General features: G+C 50.7%; 1 protein-coding gene across 1 annotated transcript; it reads left to right on the forward strand.

The window, feature by feature from the left end:
* The first annotated feature begins 5189 nt into the window (after positions 1 to 5189).
* Positions 5190 to 8651, forward strand: Hoxc8 (homeobox C8). The gene is made up of 2 exons (XM_059247477.1): positions 5190 to 5643; positions 6962 to 8651. The coding sequence occupies exons 1-2, from the start codon at positions 5208 to 5210 to the stop codon at positions 7252 to 7254; spliced, it is 729 nt and encodes a 242-aa protein (XP_059103460.1). The 5' UTR covers positions 5190 to 5207; the 3' UTR covers positions 7255 to 8651.
* The last annotated feature ends 9749 nt before the right edge of the window (positions 8652 to 18400 follow it).

An 18400-nucleotide genomic window follows, 5' to 3' on the forward strand; every position in this document is an offset into this window, starting at 1 on the left:
CAGGAGGGAGGGAGAAGAAGGAAGGCAAGGGGAAATGATGAAGAGGGAGAGGGGGAAAGCAGATAGCAAAGTCAATATAATAAGAATTAATTTCTTCGCAATGAATTCATTCCCAGCTCTTGTCTCCCCTTCTACCCCTCCCTGCCCGCCCCATGTTTAGTTTGACTGTTGATAAGAGTGACTAAGGCCATGCTAAGTAGTACTCCTAGGGGTTGGTGAGGCTCCAAGGGAGCCAGGTGTGGGGTGCTCTCTGGTGGCTCTTGGACCCCAGAGGTGTGATGATATGTAAATAACAGACAGCCTGGAGGGGCTGGGTGGCTGCACTGCACCCTTCTCTAGAACCTTCTCTCTCTGGAGGTAGCAGTTTTCATGAGCTAATCAGAAGCAGACAGGGCTGCTGGGTTTGCCTCAGCCCAGCACCCCTTTTCTTGGAAATCCCCCAATCTGGAAACTATTAAAATTAGACTGTTTGAAATATAGACCTTTAATATCTCAGGCTGTCCACTCTACCAAAGACGCTACTTGGGGGACACCACCTAAAAGAATATAATTGGGGGTTCCCCATTTGTTGCTACCTCCAAAGCATCTCCTGGCAGGACTGGTGGACACTTGTAGGGACAGCCTCTGCCCCATTATTTGAGTCTTCTACCTCTTCTTCCAATTTGGAGGATGGCAGGAAGGTGAGAAGGATTGGCATTTTTGTTTTTTTAGTATTGGGGGACCAGCAGCCAAGTGACAACAACAGATTGAGCAGCCTTTAATGCATTCACTATTTCCTGCTTAGTAGACTTCATTCCCCCTCCTGGGCATTGATTCCTTGGTCTTTTGGAAAGATGCTTTGCCTTTATTTTTCTCACTGCCTTATTCTTTCCCTTTGGCCTTTTTGCTGTTCTGCAACCCTGGCCTAAGATTCGCACTTGATAGGAGCCAAAACACCCCTCTCTCCTTTAGTCTGGACCATCAAGAGCCAGGATGCGGGCTTCTCTCCCTGCCTGAGCTCAGCGCTGTTTCCGGGCTTCCACCCCGCCCCTGCTCCAAGGCCCTGAAGCCTGCTCTCCGAGTCCAGCATGGCCTGCTTCCTGAAGCCTGCCCTCTGGAAAGAGGGCCTCAGAGCTTGTAGGACCCAGGAGAAGGTAGGATTTAGAGTAGGCCTGCTCTTTAATCCTGGTTTCCAGCCTCCAGATCCGGGATTAGATTCTATTTTATTCATTAGCATTTGTGAATTAAAACAACACACATCTGGGGAGAGAAATGAAAGCAGGCCAGGAGAGGGGCTGGCAAACACCCTCTTCCCCTCATGTTCCCTCCCACCTCTCCTCTGCTCCTTTGTCAGAATCACAAAACCCTAAAGGTTGTCCCACTTGGGAAGGCAGCGGATAGGTACATTTCCGTAGCCCAGAAATGCCACTTTTATGGCCCTGTTTGTCTCCCTGCTCTGGGTTCTGAATGGGGCCGAACAAAACAGCAGCGCGTAGCTGGCTAGACGTCTGGGCTTAATTGTTTTATGGTTTAAATAAGGTGGACACTCTTTCCTTTGAAATCGGATTATAGGAATGTTTTGTCTATAGCCCACGGAGATGAGGATCTCTCTAGCTGAGAGGGAGAGGTGAAGAGCGTGCGCGCTAGGGACGGGCAACAAACCCGAGGGTGGGGGCCTAGGACAGTCAGAGTCCCACCCTCAAGTCCGGCAGGCCGCGGCAGAATAGGCTGTGCATCCTGCATCTGGGTAAGAGGGACTGAGAGTGCTGGGAGCAGAAGGTCCTGAGAGCTCCGGATGGGGTGGTGCCTTTGAGCGTGCAAAGGGGTTTTTAGACTAGAAAACGTCTGAATGGAGGAGATTGCAGCTATTCCTTTGCAGTGTCTCTTTATTCCAGAAAGGAGGGTTACAAAAAGAGGACAGTGTGGAACCCTTCACAAGGTTTATTTCAAGAATTTAGAAAACCAAAGAACAGCTACCTGCCGGGGAATCCCTCTCCTTTGCACCGGTTTAGAGGCTTCTTCCTCTCAACTTGCCACCTTTCAGCTCGGCCTGGGACCTCTGTTGGCTTTTCCTCAGTCAGATTGCATTGGAGAAAGTGGACACGAGGTGGCGCTGTTGCTCAATGTTAGAGGCAGAGGTGCCCCCAGACAGGCCTGGCCTACTGACGTTTGAGGCCAGATTGGGAAGCTTCAGCCAGAAAGCCCCAGCTTCTGCCGGCTTGGGCCCCACTGCCTCTGAACAAATCAACTCTCTCACCTGCGAGGTGTAAATAATTCGTGAGTGGCAGCAGGAGACGGGCCCTCACTCTACCGATGAGTTCGGGAGGCGAAAGAGGGCAGGCATCAAAAATAATCGCTGGTGGAGATAAGTGAGGAGCAGATAATTAACACAAAAAGGCAGAATGACCCGAACAAACGAACATAAATCCATAGTACCTAAGAGTGGTGCAGGCCTCGGGCAGAGGGACAGAGTGGCCCGGCGAGGATGGCTGCTTGCGGTTCCTTTATTTCCAGGCTCAGAGAGCAAAAAATAAACCAGTACGTGTAAAAGAAAAATAATAAATAAACGAAAGATGAGAGAAGCCTCCAAAGGGGAAACCAAGTCCGACCAAGGCTTACAGGGCTGATGGGTACTCCGGACAGGCGGTGGTAACACTCAGGACAACCACATTCCAAGACACAAAGGCCCAGAAGAATAGCTCTGTAGCGGGGTTTTTGCTGGACCATAAAATCTGGAAATAGATTCCCCCACCCCCTAAAAGATAAGGCACAGGCCCCAGAGAGGATCTGGACCCTCTGAGCCTCTTCTTTCCAGTCAGAGAAGAGAAAGTATTTATGACAGCCCCCATGGTCAGACGCTAGGAACCCAGAATCCACTCCTTTTCAGCTCTGCACTGAGCAGACTCTCTCAGATCGACAAGGCTGGAAGCCAAAGATGCAGCAGGCTCTGCTCCGGGTGGAGATGCTCTGGGGTGCCCCCCACTGCTCTGAACCCTAGTGAGAGCCGCAGCCCTGACACAGCACTTCTGGACCCTTCCTTCCTGCTGCTTCAGAGATAGAGTTCTGTGTCTAAGAGTTTGGGCAGTTCCTAAGTTCAATAGCGGTGAGTTCCCTAAATGCAAAAGATCCCAGTAGGGTATCTTGCCAGGACACCAGTGACTCTCCTTTAAGAATGTGGCTGAGAGTAATCATTTCCCTAATAAGTATTTAAATAATAAAAGGACGGGGGGAGAGCTGCTGTTTCTATACTGTCTTGTCCTGCTATTCTTTCCTCTACGCCCAGAGCCAGTACAGAGTTGGTTCCAGATGGGAATGGGAAAGGAAGAGATCTAGTTTTCTAACCACGTCCTTCCTTGCCCAACCCTGAAACCCCAGGGTGAGGAAGAAAAACAGGTAGATTTTGTTTTCTTGATGCAAAAACCTACAAATGTATATATTTATCAAGCATTCTGTGCATGTGCCTAACATACACATGTATGTATAGGTCTGTAAGTCAGGAAGGCCACTTCCAGGAATGTGTATAGCTAGTGTAAAATGAACATACATTTAATATGTCTCTGGGTAAGAGGATAGTACAGTATATACTCTGTATGTATGTGTGTGTGTGTATATTTGTGTGTGTGTATATTTGTGTGTGTGTGTATATTTGTGTGTGTGTGTGTGTGTGTGTGTGTGTCCCCGAGGTGGCCTTGTAACAGCCTCACATACTGTGGAGGAAGAAGACAGGAAAAATCATTCTTATTCATCTTCATTCATGAGCACAATAGCAAACAGGCGCACACATGCACACACATGCACACACACTCACATTGCTCTCATGCTTCCTTCTTTTTTCTCCTTGCATTAAGCCCACGTAACTGTAGACACTATGCCCAGGGAAGGGTGTTGATGGACCAACGTTATTTTTTTCCATTAGAATTAACTTGAATTTTTGTTCAGCCTTGGGCATGGGGATATGTGCCCCCCTCCCCGAAAGTGTGGGTAAATATTTAAAGAGTGTCTGTTGACAGTTCCCATCCACATCCTGGCCCGGGCAGCCTGCCTGGAGAAGAGGGGGGTGCAGGGAAGCCTGAGGGCTCCTCTAGGTTGAGCTGGCATTTCCTATGGGGTGGTGGTTTATGAGAAGCAGTAAGAGGCCTGCTGCTGCTCCCTTCAGCCCAGCTATAGTCTCCTAAACAGAAATGTCTTGGGTTCAAGTAGGCAGAAGCCTGGGCACACAAGCTATCCCTCTCAGTCCCCATAAACAGCTTTGCTCTCATAGTCTCCCAGACAAGCTTGCTTGGGTTTCCTACTCCTTGGAGGAGCTGCTTTCTGCAAGGGTAGTGTGGTCTTTCTGGGGTACATGGTGTGCCCCCCTTCTCTACCCATAGTAGTCAAGGGACAAGAGTCTCCAGGGTGTAAAGAAGACAGGGCAGCTTCAGACCCTGGGGTGAGGCCAGAGGCTGGAGGGTCTGCAGCCTGAAGGGTCTGGGGTACATGCTGTGCTTCTTCTTAAAGTCCCCAGACTTCAGAAACCCCCAGGTAGCTCATCTTTAGGGTTAAAGGCTCAGCCCTGACTTACTAAGGCTCACCCCCTGGGGTCTTCTACTTGTTGAGGTAACCTGAGTTGACCTGCTGGCTTAGGTATATATCAAAAAGGAAAGAAAAGGGGGTGCACCTTCAAACTAGAGTGCGCACCTTGGAAAAGCTGGCCTTGGCCATTAGCTGGGGCTGGCTCACCACCCCCTACACACACACCACACCCCCATCCCTCCCCTCTCCTCCCTCCCTCTCCTCCAGGTCCCCCCAGCCCTGAACCCCTCAACCCTCTCCCCCCTCCTCTCTCTCTCTCTCTCTCTCTCTCTCTCTCTCTCTCTCTCTCTCTCTCTCTCTTCTCTCTCTCCCTTGCTCGCTCGCTCGCTCGCTCGCCTGTCTTCATGTCGTGGATTGATGAACGCGAATCGCGTGTAAGCGCCGCCACCGCCGGGAGTCTGAGGAATTCGCCTGGGCTGTTAGAGGGAAGAGCTAAGTGAGAGCGCGCGCTCTACCTACCGACAGTGAGCAGAGCCGCCGCCGCCTGAGCCCTCAGCCGGCACCGCGCCCCCACCTGCCCAGCCCCCAGCCCAGCAGCCCAGCTCGGGGGAGCCGGCCAGCTTGGGGTTCGGTCCCGGGGGGAGGGGAGTTTCGGGGATACCGGGCGGGGGAGCGTGAGCCAAGGGGAGGGGGCCTCGGGTTTTCATGTGCCCAGCATGAGCTCCTACTTCGTCAACCCCCTGTTCTCAAAATACAAAGGCGGCGAGTCCCTGGAACCGGCCTATTACGACTGCCGGTTCCCTCAGAGCGTGGGCAGGAGCCATGCGCTGGTGTACGGGCCCGGCGGCTCGGCGCCCGGCTTCCAGCACGCCTCGCACCACGTCCAAGACTTCTTCCACCACGGCACCTCCGGCATCTCCAACTCGGGCTACCAGCAGAACCCGTGCTCTCTGAGCTGCCACGGAGACGCCTCCAAATTCTATGGCTACGAGGCGCTCCCCAGACAGTCCCTTTATGGGGCTCAGCAAGAGGCGAGCGTGGTGCAGTATCCCGACTGTAAATCCTCCGCCAACACTAACAGTAGCGAAGGACAAGGCCACTTAAATCAGAACTCGTCTCCCAGCCTCATGTTTCCATGGATGAGACCCCACGGTGAGAAGCCTTTTCTCTTTCCCCCTTGGTCTCCCGCGCTCCGGGGTCTTCCCCCTCCCTCGCCTCCTTTTTGTCTGCCCTTGCTTTCCTTCCTGGCTTTGGGGGTCTCTCCCACTCCACTTCCTTCCCTGGGTGGGTTCCTGGAGGTTGAAAAGACTTGGCTGGGGGTTGAGAGGGGGCACCTGAGACATTGTGAGTGTTGGGGTGAAGGTGGGGGAAAGGTGATGTGTGGGTGCAAAGGGTTAAAAACCATTTCCTCCATTCCTTCTCTCTCTCCTTCTCCCTACCTCTAAAAGTCAAAGTTGGGGAGGTGGCTGACAAGGGCACCCTGAGTAAAGTCTTTGGGGTCGGTAGTCAGTTTTCCCAAAGACAGCGAGCCAGCCATTCCAAGACAGTGGCCAGACCGTGGGGTGAAAAGACCCTTTGCTGTCTCCCCCTAGCCAGAGAGAGAGGCGAGACCCTAAGTCAGGCACTCTGACTCTCTGGGGTCTCCACTTCCTCCCCATCAGGGAAGCAGCCTGAAGGCCACTACCCCAACTTTTCTTTACTTCCTCCAGTTGGAGAGAAGACTGAAAGCCTGAGAAGAAGAAAATCAGTGCTCAAAAATAGAGAGAGGGGCTATACAAAGTAGAGGCCTCTGAGGTCCAGGATACTAGTCAGGCTATCCTCCAATCAAGAGCTATGGAGTCTTTTGGAAAGCTGCTCAGGTCATGAGCCCCTCCAAGGGTGGCCCTTCATGGCCCAATTTCGAAGTACAGGGGAAGCTAAGGACAAGTTCCGGCAGGGATGGCCCTTGATTTATTTGTTGGTCTCCAGTTAGCAATCAGGCAGAACTGTGATACATTCCAGGAGATCAATTATTTTTCTTATTAGAAAAGCATTAGGTAGAGATAGGCAAGGAGGGGGCAGTGGGCAGAGACCCCTCTCCTTTAACCCCAGCCCTTTTCCTTTCTCTTGGAAGCAGATTGTGTCCCTAGGCCAGCTTACTAAATGCCACTTTGCACTTGTAAACAAAGCTGTAAGGGCCAGGCTGTCGGCCTGAAGGACCCTGCAAGGCTCCCTTGCCCCCCCCCCCCAAGCCCTTACTTTTCAGACAGCCACATCCCTGCCCCTCACCTTCACCCATCTCCCAAGGTGAAGGAAATCAAACCAAAACATCTATGGAAACTTTTCCTGCCCTTGCTTGCCTCTTCTGCTGGCAGCCTCATCAGCAGGGAAGGGCGGAGGGGAACTTTGTGGGAGGCAGAGTAGCTGTGTATGGGGGGGGGAATGGAGCCCCCACCCAGATGTAACCAGACTGGGGTTCTGTTCTGTCCAGCTCCTGGGCGGCGCAGTGGACGACAAACTTACAGCCGGTATCAGACCTTGGAACTAGAGAAGGAGTTTCTCTTTAATCCTTATTTGACACGAAAGCGCCGGATTGAAGTCTCTCATGCCCTGGGACTGACCGAAAGACAAGTGAAGATCTGGTTCCAGAACCGGAGGATGAAGTGGAAAAAGGAAAACAACAAGGATAAACTGCCTGGGGCCCGAGATGAGGAGAAGGTGGAGGAAGAAGGGAATGAGGAAGAGGAGAAGGAAGAAGAGGAGAAGGAAGAAAATAAGGACTAGGAAAAAAGAACACCCCCCCCCCAGCAACTCCCTTGAAGTTTCGTTTTATGGTAGCAGATAAATTGAGAAGTTTACGACTGTCATTTGCTTTTATAGAGAATAGAATGACACTCACAACTCTAACTACCTGTCAGATACTTGCAGCTCGGCTTTTATTACCTTTGGACTTCCCCCGCTCTTTATTTGTTTGGAGGCTGGGGGGGCGGGGAGACCGAGACACAGGGAAAAGTTCTGTTCCACTTCACGTCCAGCACACACTCACTTGTGCTTGCTTCTGATCCCTTCCTGAATTTTAAGGTCTAAGCCTACTCACACATCCCACTTCTCTCCACATCCCACTTCACTGCTTCCCTGGTATTTATTTTCAGGGGAATCCCCCTGAAGATGTAGAAGGTGGTTCTCCACTTTGCTTGTATGCTAGGAATTAGAATACTGGATTAACTTTTTTTTTTTAATGAAAAAAAAGGGGGGGAGAGGAGAAAAAACAGAAGAAAGGGGAATGAAAGGAAAAAAATTTAAAAGAAATAAAAGATAGCAAAGAAGTGTCCCCTCCCCCTCTGAGGCTCCTTCCTTGGAAAACCCCCTTGACTTTCTCAAGGAACCTGAGAATCTATCCACCTCCTTACTGAGGAGTAAATAGGGGCCTGCCATGGTCTCTAAAATCCTACCTATCCATGTCATAGTCCCTTGGGCCCAAGCCCTTCTTGCCTTGCCCTTGCTGTTAGATTTCTGTTCTTTTGGGCCCGGCTTCCTCTGAGCTGTGTTAGTGTTTGTGCTCAGAAAGCACCATAATCATGAAAATAATATACTGATAAAAAAAAACTTTAATATACTACCTAAAGGGAACCTGCAATAATCTTGGGAGGGGGGAAGAGAGAGAGAGAAAAAAAAAATCCTATTACAGGAGGAAAAAAGAGGAAAAAAAAAAAGAAAAAAGGAAAAAAAAGAAAGAAACCTTCAACGTATTTTATCACTACCTATAGAAAGGAATCCTGCTTCAAGAGTATTTGTAATGCGGTTTTGTTGTGTTTGTTGCTGCTTTATTTCACTAAGGGAAAAAAAAAACCCAACAACTGAGACTGCCTAGCCCGCTGGTCTTGTGAGCTTTTATTGTGCTTCTAACCCCAGTAGAGTAGAGCTAAACTGCACTGAATGTATAGTTACTCTGTCTTGAATTCTCTGTTTATGCAACGTGCTCGAAAGGAAAAAAAAACGTTAAAATATATCTATAATAATAATTTTTGGTCATTTGTCTTTATGTCCAGCTATGAATGTAGATTTTGTGTCCTGAAAGCCCTGTTCCTGGTCCAAGTACTTTGTATTGTATACGTGAGTCATAATAAAAAAAAATGAAAGAAAAGAAATTGAAGCTGGAATGACTTGCTGTTTCCCTACAATTCTCCCCCATTTTCTACTCCTCCCCTCCTTATTCCCTTTCCGAGCTCTGCAAAAGGCCTACACTGATCTGGCTTTGGGTGGTGGAACTTGGAACTCACATGGAGAGAAGCTTGGGAGTGGGGTGGAGAGGGCAGGCTGAGCTGGGAGGGCAGGTGACCAGTGGGGGTTAGGAGGAGGAGGAAGGGGGAAGTCTACGGAAAGGAGGGATTAAGTACACCAGTACTAATGCCAGACAAGAAGGTTTTGTAGGTGCTGGGATTCCAGTGGGAAGACGGGAGCTCCTGCTTTAGCCCTTTATCTCTGGGCTGGATGCATACAAAGAGTCTGCCCCACGCTCCTCCTGTGACTATGGCCTTCCTTCCAGGGGGTTGGGCTAAGGGTGAGATGGTGGGGTTCTTTTCTGATGTTTACATGTTTCTTGCTTGTGGCCACCCCTTAGCATCCAGTATATCATACTAAAATAGTGGAGAGAATGGGGATGGGGGTAGTGTGAAGCTAAATATAGCTGAGTAGTCAGGAGAGTTTGGCTGAAAAATGCCTAAGTGTGGGGTGAGGAAGCTTCTGTCTGGGGCAGAGGAGAAGGAAAGGGCAAATGAGTAAGCTGGTAGACCAGCCAGGGTCCACATCCTGGAATTCAAATTCAACCAACACAAGGCTATCACTGCCACTCAGCCCTCTTGTGTCCACTTAGCCTCTGTTCTGGCTGTTTCAAGCCAGCTAGCTCCTGGCCGGCTTCACTTTGACAATTGGGCAGCTTGCCTGGCCACCACAGTGAGGACCACTAATTTGGGAGAATGGGCCTGTTGAGTGGACAGTCCCCAACCCCAGCCACAGCAGGGTGGAGGGAATCTTTACATTTTCTAAAATAAAGAGTTCAATGCTGGGGATCCAGCTAGTAAAGGGATCATTCTGGAGGGTCCTAGGCAGACAAATCTGTTTATGCCAATAAAATTCTGTCCAAACCATTCCAAATTCCAGAGATACAAGACGTCTGGCCAGAGGGAGAGGGGAGGGGAGGACTTCTGGTTTTCAAAAACAGATTCCCAAAGACAGATATTTTTGAGACCAGATCTCTGGGTCAATGATTTTTAACCTAGGCCGAGGCCAAGTGTTTCACCAGGGTCCCAATCTCTGGCTTCTATAAAAGGGGTTCAAAATTTGTCAGGCGATTTTCCTAGGGGCGGAGAGGCTGCCGGGTGTAAGGACAGGCTGGAGATAACTTTAAGTAGGAGCTGCAGGGCGTGGGGATCTGTGATGGGAAATTTGGGGTCCCTGTTGACAACCAACTCATCCCTTTTGACTTCAGAGGAATAGGCTGTTGGCCAGGAAGGCCTGAAAAGAACATTTCACTTCCTATCAGACCCTGGGTGATCACTGAGGGAGAGCCGGTTCATTTTTAATCGTGAGATTATGGTTGCTGTTGGCAAAAATATTCTGCCCTGAAGCAGAGAGAGATGAACCCCTCGTCAAGTGGCTCTGAGGGGCCTCGCAGCCTCCCCCTCCCATACACACCAATCCCCCATTCATCCCGGGCCCTGCTCAGCGATGTCCGTGGCCCTAAGCCGTCGCGTCGCATCGGAGGGCGGGTGCGTCTGGCGCCCGGCTTCTCTGGAAATGTCGGGCAGCGGGAGGGTCAGACCTAAGAAGCCCCAGCGCCCCCTCGTGCGTGAGGTACCCGCTCCCCACTTCTCCTGCCCACCACTTCTGTTTTCTCGTTTGGAAAGAAAAGGAGGTTAAAAACCCGTTTTATGGGAGAATGTAATTGCAAGAGCTGGATGCGCTCTTTAGAAATGTGTGCTCCTAAATGTTGCTGCCGTCCCATTACCGAAATGGGTACCATTCGGCTGCTGCAGATACGACTTTCTCCCATTCTTTACTTTTTTATTAGCCAATCAAAGTGGCTTCCGAAAGCTATTCGTGATTTGTGAAAAATAGTATCTTTCAAAATGCTGAGTTGAAGCATCTCGCTCATTTCGCCTTGGATTTATTATTCTAATCTCAACGATAGAGACAGGATGATGCAGCTATTAAGTTGGGGGGCAAATTCGTTTTTCGGTATTAAAAAATATCTCCGCATTTTCTCTCCCCATTCTTCCACTGAATGCCCAAGGGAGATGGGGGTCTTGGAGAAATTTGGGGCGCCAAAGGAAGTAGTGTGCCCCTGAGGGGCTCCTAGGGGACGCCTTGAAGGAGAGGGTGGGTTGGCCTCCGCAGTCTCATATTCCTGGTTTGAGATGCCCCCAGAGAATGCCTGAAGGTTGAAAAGTTACCCCTAGTCCCAATTAAAGAAGATTCAGGACAGGTTGTGTGTGCCATAATTTGGAAGTAAAATTTCCGGTGAGCTGCCCGGCAGTGCTGCTCCATTCTCCTTGCTGCCCATTGTGAAAGGCTGGGCCAGCGCTTCCTCGTCGTAATTTTTAACTACCTGTTATAAAATTTATGGGTGGGTTTGTAAAAGCAACGAGGTCTCTGCATCCGGCTGAGAGAACTGTTTTACTTACTATGGAGGAAGTTTGGGGAGGGGGATGAAGGGTCTCCTGTTGGCTGGCTGAGCACTCAGCCCTTGAGGTTCCCTTGCCAGCTCAATGCCGACCAAGGAGAGAACTGCCCGCCTTTAGATCTCCAGCCAGTGGGGAGTGGCTGGGCTACAGCCTAGCAGTTTCTATGAGGTAATTTATTCTGGCCTCCCCACACTGCACTTACTACCAAAATTGGAGGTCTGGGAAATGGGGTGCATAGACTTTTAGAGCAGAAGACAGAATTTGAAGCAGTAAATAGCTCTCTTATGGGGCCTGCGAACTCTGATGCCAGATCCCAGCTGCCCAGATACTGAAGGAGAATTTCTTTTTTCCTGAAAAAGACAGGTGTGTGAGCAACCTGAGAGGTGAAAAGGTTTCAAAACTGCCTTGCTCCTCAATTTAAAAAAAAAAAAAAAAAGGAAGCTGGACCAAGATCTTAAACCTTAATATTATTTTTAATTATTTGAGACTTGCAAGTTGCTGTTAGAAGCTAGAAAACAAGAGGGCCTGAAGCTGGACATGGTCTTGGGGACTAGGAATGTCATCCTGTCTGAGAAAGGGACCACCTGGGGAACGAAAGTCATTTTAAGGATCCTTGAGGCGCTAGGAACTCTCCCCGCTCTGCTGCCTCTAAAGGACTGCCAGACCCTGGTCCAGCTCTCTGTCCTTTAGACTCCATCTGTGATAGGTAGGCTTGGCCGGGAGGGCTGCTAGCGTCCTGAGACTACAATCCTTGTCTGGTGGGTGGGGAGTGGGCGCTTGTCTGGGCCACTGCGGTAGGAAAGATGTGTTCTCTTTCTAGAACACAAAGGCGGAGTGGGTACGGTATTAATTTTCAGTTCCTTCATCTAGCCAGCCTTCATTGCCCCAAGGCTGCAGAGCTCTGCAAAGCTTTGATTTTCATCAGATCCAGTATTATTACCTTCATTTATTAAGAAAAGTATTTAAAATTTTAAACAGCAAGAGGAGGCAGCCAACCTTCAGCATCTGTACCCTCTTTTCTCCCTTCCCTACAACCTCTGTCTGCTCTTGCTGTGTTAGTCTAGAGCAGCCGGCCCGTGGGGAGTGGGCGGTGGGTGAGGGTGGGGTGGGGGGTCGGGGGATGCTCCCTTTCTGAGAGAATTGGGTAAACATGGCGACCGTGGCGCCCATTTGCACACGCTACACAAATGCATCGCATTCCCGGTTGTTTGCAGAAAATTTACAGCTGAGTAATAAAAGTTTACGATCGACTCACAAGTTGGATTGGCCACAAGAAGTCATGTGGATTCCATCCATGAACGTGAACTTTTTATTGTGGTTTGTCCGTTCCGAGCGCTCCGCAGAACAGTCCTCCCTGTAAGAGCCTAACCATTGCCAGGGAAACCTGCGCTGGGCGCTCCGTTCATTACCAGTAATTTTTTTATTAATCTGATTAATAATTATTTTTCCCTATTTAATTTTTTTCCTTCCAGGTGGAGTTGCCGGAAGCTGGGGGCACCTGAGGAGGGCGGGGTGGAAGGGGAGAGGCAGGAGTTGAGAGCACCTCTCTCTCTCCCTATACCCGACCCTCTGGCCCCCAAGGGGCAGGAGGTATGCGGGTGTGGGAGCTGAGATCCAGAGCTGCAGACGCCTCCACCCCTCCCCTCTCCCAGGCTTTCCCTCCTGCCCCTTCCCTGCAACTCTCCTTAATTTTATTTGGCTTTTTTATTATTAGGATTTTTCTTTTTTTCTTTTTAAATTTATATAAAGTATATATGTGTGTGTGTATGGAGCTGAGACAGGCTCGTCAACGGCACAGAATGAGGAAAGACGAGAAAGACAGAGAGTGGGAGAGAGAGACAGACAGAGAGAGAGAGAGGGAGAGAGGGAGAGACAGCAGCGCCCGGTAAGTGTTTCCTTATTGGTTCAAATATGTAACTAATGGTCCGTAGCTGGGTGGCGGTTTCAAGATAAGGGCAGCAACGGCTTGTCTTGGTTAGAGAGGAGAGGGGACTGGTGAGATGGTGGGGGCTTGGGTAATTAAGGGGAGGTAAAATGGAGGGACGGGGTTAACGCTGAAATACTGGTAACTGGTAGTGGGGAGAATGTGTTGTCCTGATGTCGCCGTGCGCCGAAGTTGGGGGGCCAGGGCCAGAGAATATCGGCCCGCGGGGCTCAAGTCCTAGTCTGGGGCACGGGGCCCTCTGCCTGATGCCCACAGTGTCTGTACCTGATCGTTAGAGAGCTTGGCTGTGGAACCGGGACGTGGTGGCCTGGAAGCTCAAACTTCAAGGCAGTAGAAAGAATCTGTAGCCTGGGCCCATTGCTCCCTAAGCAACGTCAGCCCCTCAACCCCCAAACAAACTTTCCAGCGCCCCCTCCCAGTCCTGCAGCCCCCTCCTTCCCGGAGAGCTAGAAGCCAGACCTCACACATGCGCAGTGTGAGCCCAGGGCCTGGCCGCGGAGCAGGAAGCCGGCGCAGCTAGGCGGGCGGCAGAGCCTGTTAATTGGCAATTAGGGGGGAGGCTGGTGGCTGGTGCGCGTCAGCCAAGGGGAGAGAGTCTGCCCACCCCTGCTCCCGCCCCCACCCTGGCGCATAGAAGGGTGGGAGGCGCCCCGCACTGCCGGTGGAAGGGGTGGGGGTGGGGATGCAGCGATCAAAAGCCATCTTGTGCTCCCAGAAAAGCGGCGTATCCGCTTCCCCCCCCCCCAACCCGCGCAAGTCCGGCGCCCCCAACTCCCACTTGCGGCCACTCCACTTGGGGTTCCACACTAACTTCCTCGTGCACCTCGCAGAGCTGCCCTAGAGTAGGACCTGCGTTGTCCCGGTGGAGGTGGGAATGAGAGAGGCCTCAAGCTGGGCGGGGATAGACCAGGCCTTGCCCGCGGGGCCTCCAGGGTGCTGCAAGGCCGCGAGCATTTTATGGGTGGGGTGGGTGGGGTTTCCTCGGTAAGGGCGTCAGACTAAGGTGGTCGGCAGAATGCTGGATCTTCCTAATAATTGGTGCTAATGGCGTGTTGTATAGTCTTAACTTGACACATATGGTTTCATAACACAGTGGCTTAATTTCTTCCAAATGTACGTGGCCCTGACTGTGTTGCAGTTTGATATATGACCCCGCCCTGCTCTCAGGCCTGGGTCCCAGGCGACCCCGTAAAGTCTGAGATTGTGTTTATAAAGAGCGGCGTGCACACAAAATGCTTACATACCCAGACACACCTTAGAGATGGGAAGGCGGCATTTTCCTGGCGAGGGCCCAGACACTGGGAGCCAGTCAGACTCACCTTCAGTCTGCGTCAATTCCCCTCATCTTCTCCCAGAAGCTGAGTCTTAGCCTAGCAGTGTGGGGGAGGGGATAGCTCGATTTCCTGTTTAAACCCAGATCCATCGCCTGCGCGCGGGGGTGGGGTGGGGGACAGTGGGTAGAGAACCCGTTTTTATCAAATTGTTAAAAATACAGTTCGACTTCATTCAAATCAAACCCCCTGAGTTGAACCGATGGTGAATCCTGTCTCCCTTCCCCCCACAGCCACCTTCCCTTCCCCAGCCCCCCCAAAATTCCCCTTTTGCAGTCGACATAAAGGCCTCTGAGGTATTCTCCCGGGGGAAGAAATGGCATTTTCTCTCCCCTTTCCCACCCCACCCCCCAATAGAACTGGTGTGTCGGCAGAGGCGTCTGCCGAGGGGCTAATTTCGCGTTCCTTGTTTACGACCAAGAAAAGCGCTTGGCTCTCCCCAAACGGGCCCAGCCTGCTGCTTGCTCCGGCTGCCGCGCTCTCTGCCTGCGCCCGAGCCTGGCCCCGAGGCGGATGGCCGGGGGAACTAGGCTAGGGCTGACCAGGACCGGAGTCTGTGGGACCTGAAAATGGCCAGGGGAGTACGTTGAGACAGTGGAGGAGCCCTGGAGGCCCGAATGTGAGCCTTTCTACAGTGGGAACCGTCGATCGGTGAGGCCGCTATTTCTCTCTTCCGCCTCTATTTTTGTCGGACCCTGTCCCTGCGAATGGCCGCAATTACGTGGGAGGGGATGTTCAGGGGGCACAAATCTCCTTTGTTCCACCCCAAAAGAAAATCGTTTTGGGAGAAGGCCGTTCAGGCCAGTGTGGATTCATTCACCTGGGATGTTAGAGGCCCCCTCCCATCCAAGGGGCGGGCCTGGGCTAGGCTGGGATATTTCTCTAGGCCTACAGGGGATCTAGCTGGATGTGCCAATAGCCATATCGAGGTGCTAGGGTGCGAGAGTTCCCGTCAAAAACACCAGCTTGAGGTGTCTTTATATTTTTATTGATTTCCTGTTCCTTCTTGGCTACAACCCTGCAGCCCCCCCCCCCTTTATCTTATACCCTTCACCCCTAGACCCTTCCTTGGCAGGCAGATAAGCAGACCAGTGACTGGCCCTGGTTTTCCAGTTTTCTGATCTGGCCAGGGGATAAATCAGACCTCAACACAGCCCTCTGCCAGTTACTTTCGCTTTTCTGCTTCTTGGTTCTTTCTCTTTCTGGCGTTCCAACGAAAGCACAAGAGGGGCCACCAGTGGAAATCCTTAACCTCCTTGCAGGTCAAATTCTGTGTGGATATGGTTCCTCACTTCAGGAGAGCTCTTTTGATTGTCTAATAATAGCCAGGGGGACCAAGAATAGAATTTTGCTCAAGGACTGCACACTCAATGCTGAGGCTAGGGAGTCACTGGATTTTGTGGATCAAGGCTTGGCAACTTCCCCAGAGCCTGTGACCTAGTAGCATTCCCTCTGAGCTCACTTTTTGGGCACCCTCAGGTCTGCCCCTTAAGAGATGTTGTAAGTCCTGCCCTCTGCTGTGTTTCATGCCAGGTTTCTAGCAGAAATGGGCAGAACAAACCCTTTCTCATCTCTGACAGTTGTGATCTCTACAGAATTTGACCTTGGTTGGAGTAGGCAACACGTTGTTAAGCTGGCTGCTGTGTTCTGAAACCAGGCTTGGTGGAATTATATATTTATTAAATAGTCTCAAATATACAGATTCAGACTCAGAGAGGAATATATAGAGACTCATATTTCCTCATGGTTAATTGTATATTGCCATGGCTATATTTGATCAACACTGTTTTATGTGCATGTGAAATTTTATTAGCCTTCGCTGGCTGAGAGTGGGCTCAGAGAGAGATGGGCCCAAGGAGGAGACCCTCTGTGCATCTCGTGTGCTGGAATCAGAGCGTGTGGTGTGGCTTCCAAACATCCAAAGAAGCCACAAGGGCTTTGTCCTGTTGCTTTTGCTATCCAAGCCTCTGGCCTGAGAAATACTACACCCTTCTGCTGTCTTTCTTCATCTCCCTAAGAAGTCTGCCAACTCACAGGCTGTCTTCCAAGGAGAACCCAGTCATCTTGAAAGTGAAGTCTTTGGGCTCTTTCATAGTTGTTGTGAGCCTGTGAGCAATTCTGAGCCACCAGGACTGGGCCCTGGAGACTAGAAGCTTCCATGGGAGGATGGCAAAGGGACTGTAGTAGCAACGATTTCTGGGCAGGGGTCTGGGTGGCTGCAGTCCAAGGCGCTTGAAGGGGCTTGTGAAGAGGTCAAACCTGGAGGGGCAAGGATACTTGTGACTCCTTCCCTTTGCCTCCCTGGCTCATTACCTCACCCCGGATTTGACTGTCTGAAGGGCTTATTAGTTCTGGAAGGCCCTAGATCTGGAGACTGATGGGGGTGCATTTTAATCTTGTCAGTGACCTGAACCAGAGTGAGGCCCACTAGTAGAGAAGGCTGGAGGAGGCCCCTCTAGAATACAAGCCAGGCCCTTTGGCCTGTGGGCCTGGAGCCCTGAGTCTGGGCCACTGTTGGGGATTAATTGGCCTCCTTTTGCAACTTTTCCAGGGCCAGGAAAAGACAGCTCTGAGAGGAAATATAAATGGCAGAGAACGGCCCTGTAACTTGAGGACAGAAGCAGGGCTGGATGGGGTTTTTGTGGAGCTCCCAAGGCACTCAGGTTCCTCTCAAGAATCTCGTGCCCAGACTTGTGGCACCAGGAGGTTCCCAGCCTTTCTTCCTTGTTTCTTCCTCAGTAACAGAGGGTGACCTCAGGCCTTGCTGCCCTGGCTACACTGACTTTGGGGTGGTGTTACCCCAGGATCATGCCCCTTAAGTAGCCCACAGCCTCGCCTGTGCTGCCAGACGCCCGTTTATTGTGTCTGTGCATTGATTAGTTGTTTACTTGTTTTGTCTGCTGCCACCCTGCGTCAGAAACCCGCCAAACCAGCAAATTTGCTCTGAGAACAAAGTGCAGGGCTCTTTCTAACTCCCTCCCCCTTTCACACCCCTCCCTCCAGCCCTGTGCGTTCCCTCATTTTCCCTTTCCAAAGGGAGGAAGCAGGAATTGTCCTAAAATAGGGTCCATGTTTATGGGACAGGGGAATTATGGAGACACCATAAACCTCCGGGTGTCCTGGTGTTGGAGAGATTCCCAAACCTCCCTTCTCTTTCCTACAGCGTTTCTTCCTTCACCTTGGTAACTGGTTGGGTAAGGGGGCCACAGACCCTGAGACTGCCCTCCTCTTCCATTGCTTTCTTCTTGAGCTTCTCTCAGACGTAGATGGCTGGGTTTCCAGTCAGGGTAATGTTGGTAGATTCATAAAACTAGATAAAGCATGTCGCCTCTCCCCCTTCCCTCAGCCCCCCCAAAATATTAGTGAACTTAGGCAAATCCTACAAAATTAAATGGCCCCTTCTGTAAGGGTCCTGTAAATCCCCAATCCTGCCAGGTGTAGAGTCAGAGAGGTCGATGTTTGCCTTTAATTTTGCTCCTGGCTATCAAATCTAAAAGAGTATCATTACAGTAAGTAATATTTCTGAAATTAATTCCCCTCTCCCCATCTCTTTCCCTCTTTCACCAGTATGAAATAAATGGCTCTTTCAGATCTGCTGACAATAAAGGATAAACGTGTTTATGGAGAAATGACGATGATGTTTCATTGTTGGCTTATTGTTCTAGAACATAGTGACGTTTTATTTCCAAGTGGGAGAAGTTAGGCCAGGAGAAGAAAGCAGGGTGAGCGGAGGCTTGGTATTCATATGCACAACTCTTACCATACTTTTATGACTTTCACAATTTCCATATGACAACTCACTGTGATATCATAAAAGCCACGTTCTCCAATTTTAAATTCTCATTATCCTCCACAATGTTCCCAAGTAATGGTCTACGTTCAGAAGCTGAGGAGAAACCAGAGAGCTGGGGCCTCCTTTGGACTAGCACAGAACAGCACATTCCTTGTCCTCCTTACCTGACAGTCTCCGA

Source organism: Peromyscus eremicus, chromosome 20 (assembly GCF_949786415.1).
Source record: "Peromyscus eremicus chromosome 20, PerEre_H2_v1, whole genome shotgun sequence".
NCBI lineage: Eukaryota > Metazoa > Chordata > Mammalia > Rodentia > Cricetidae > Peromyscus > Peromyscus eremicus.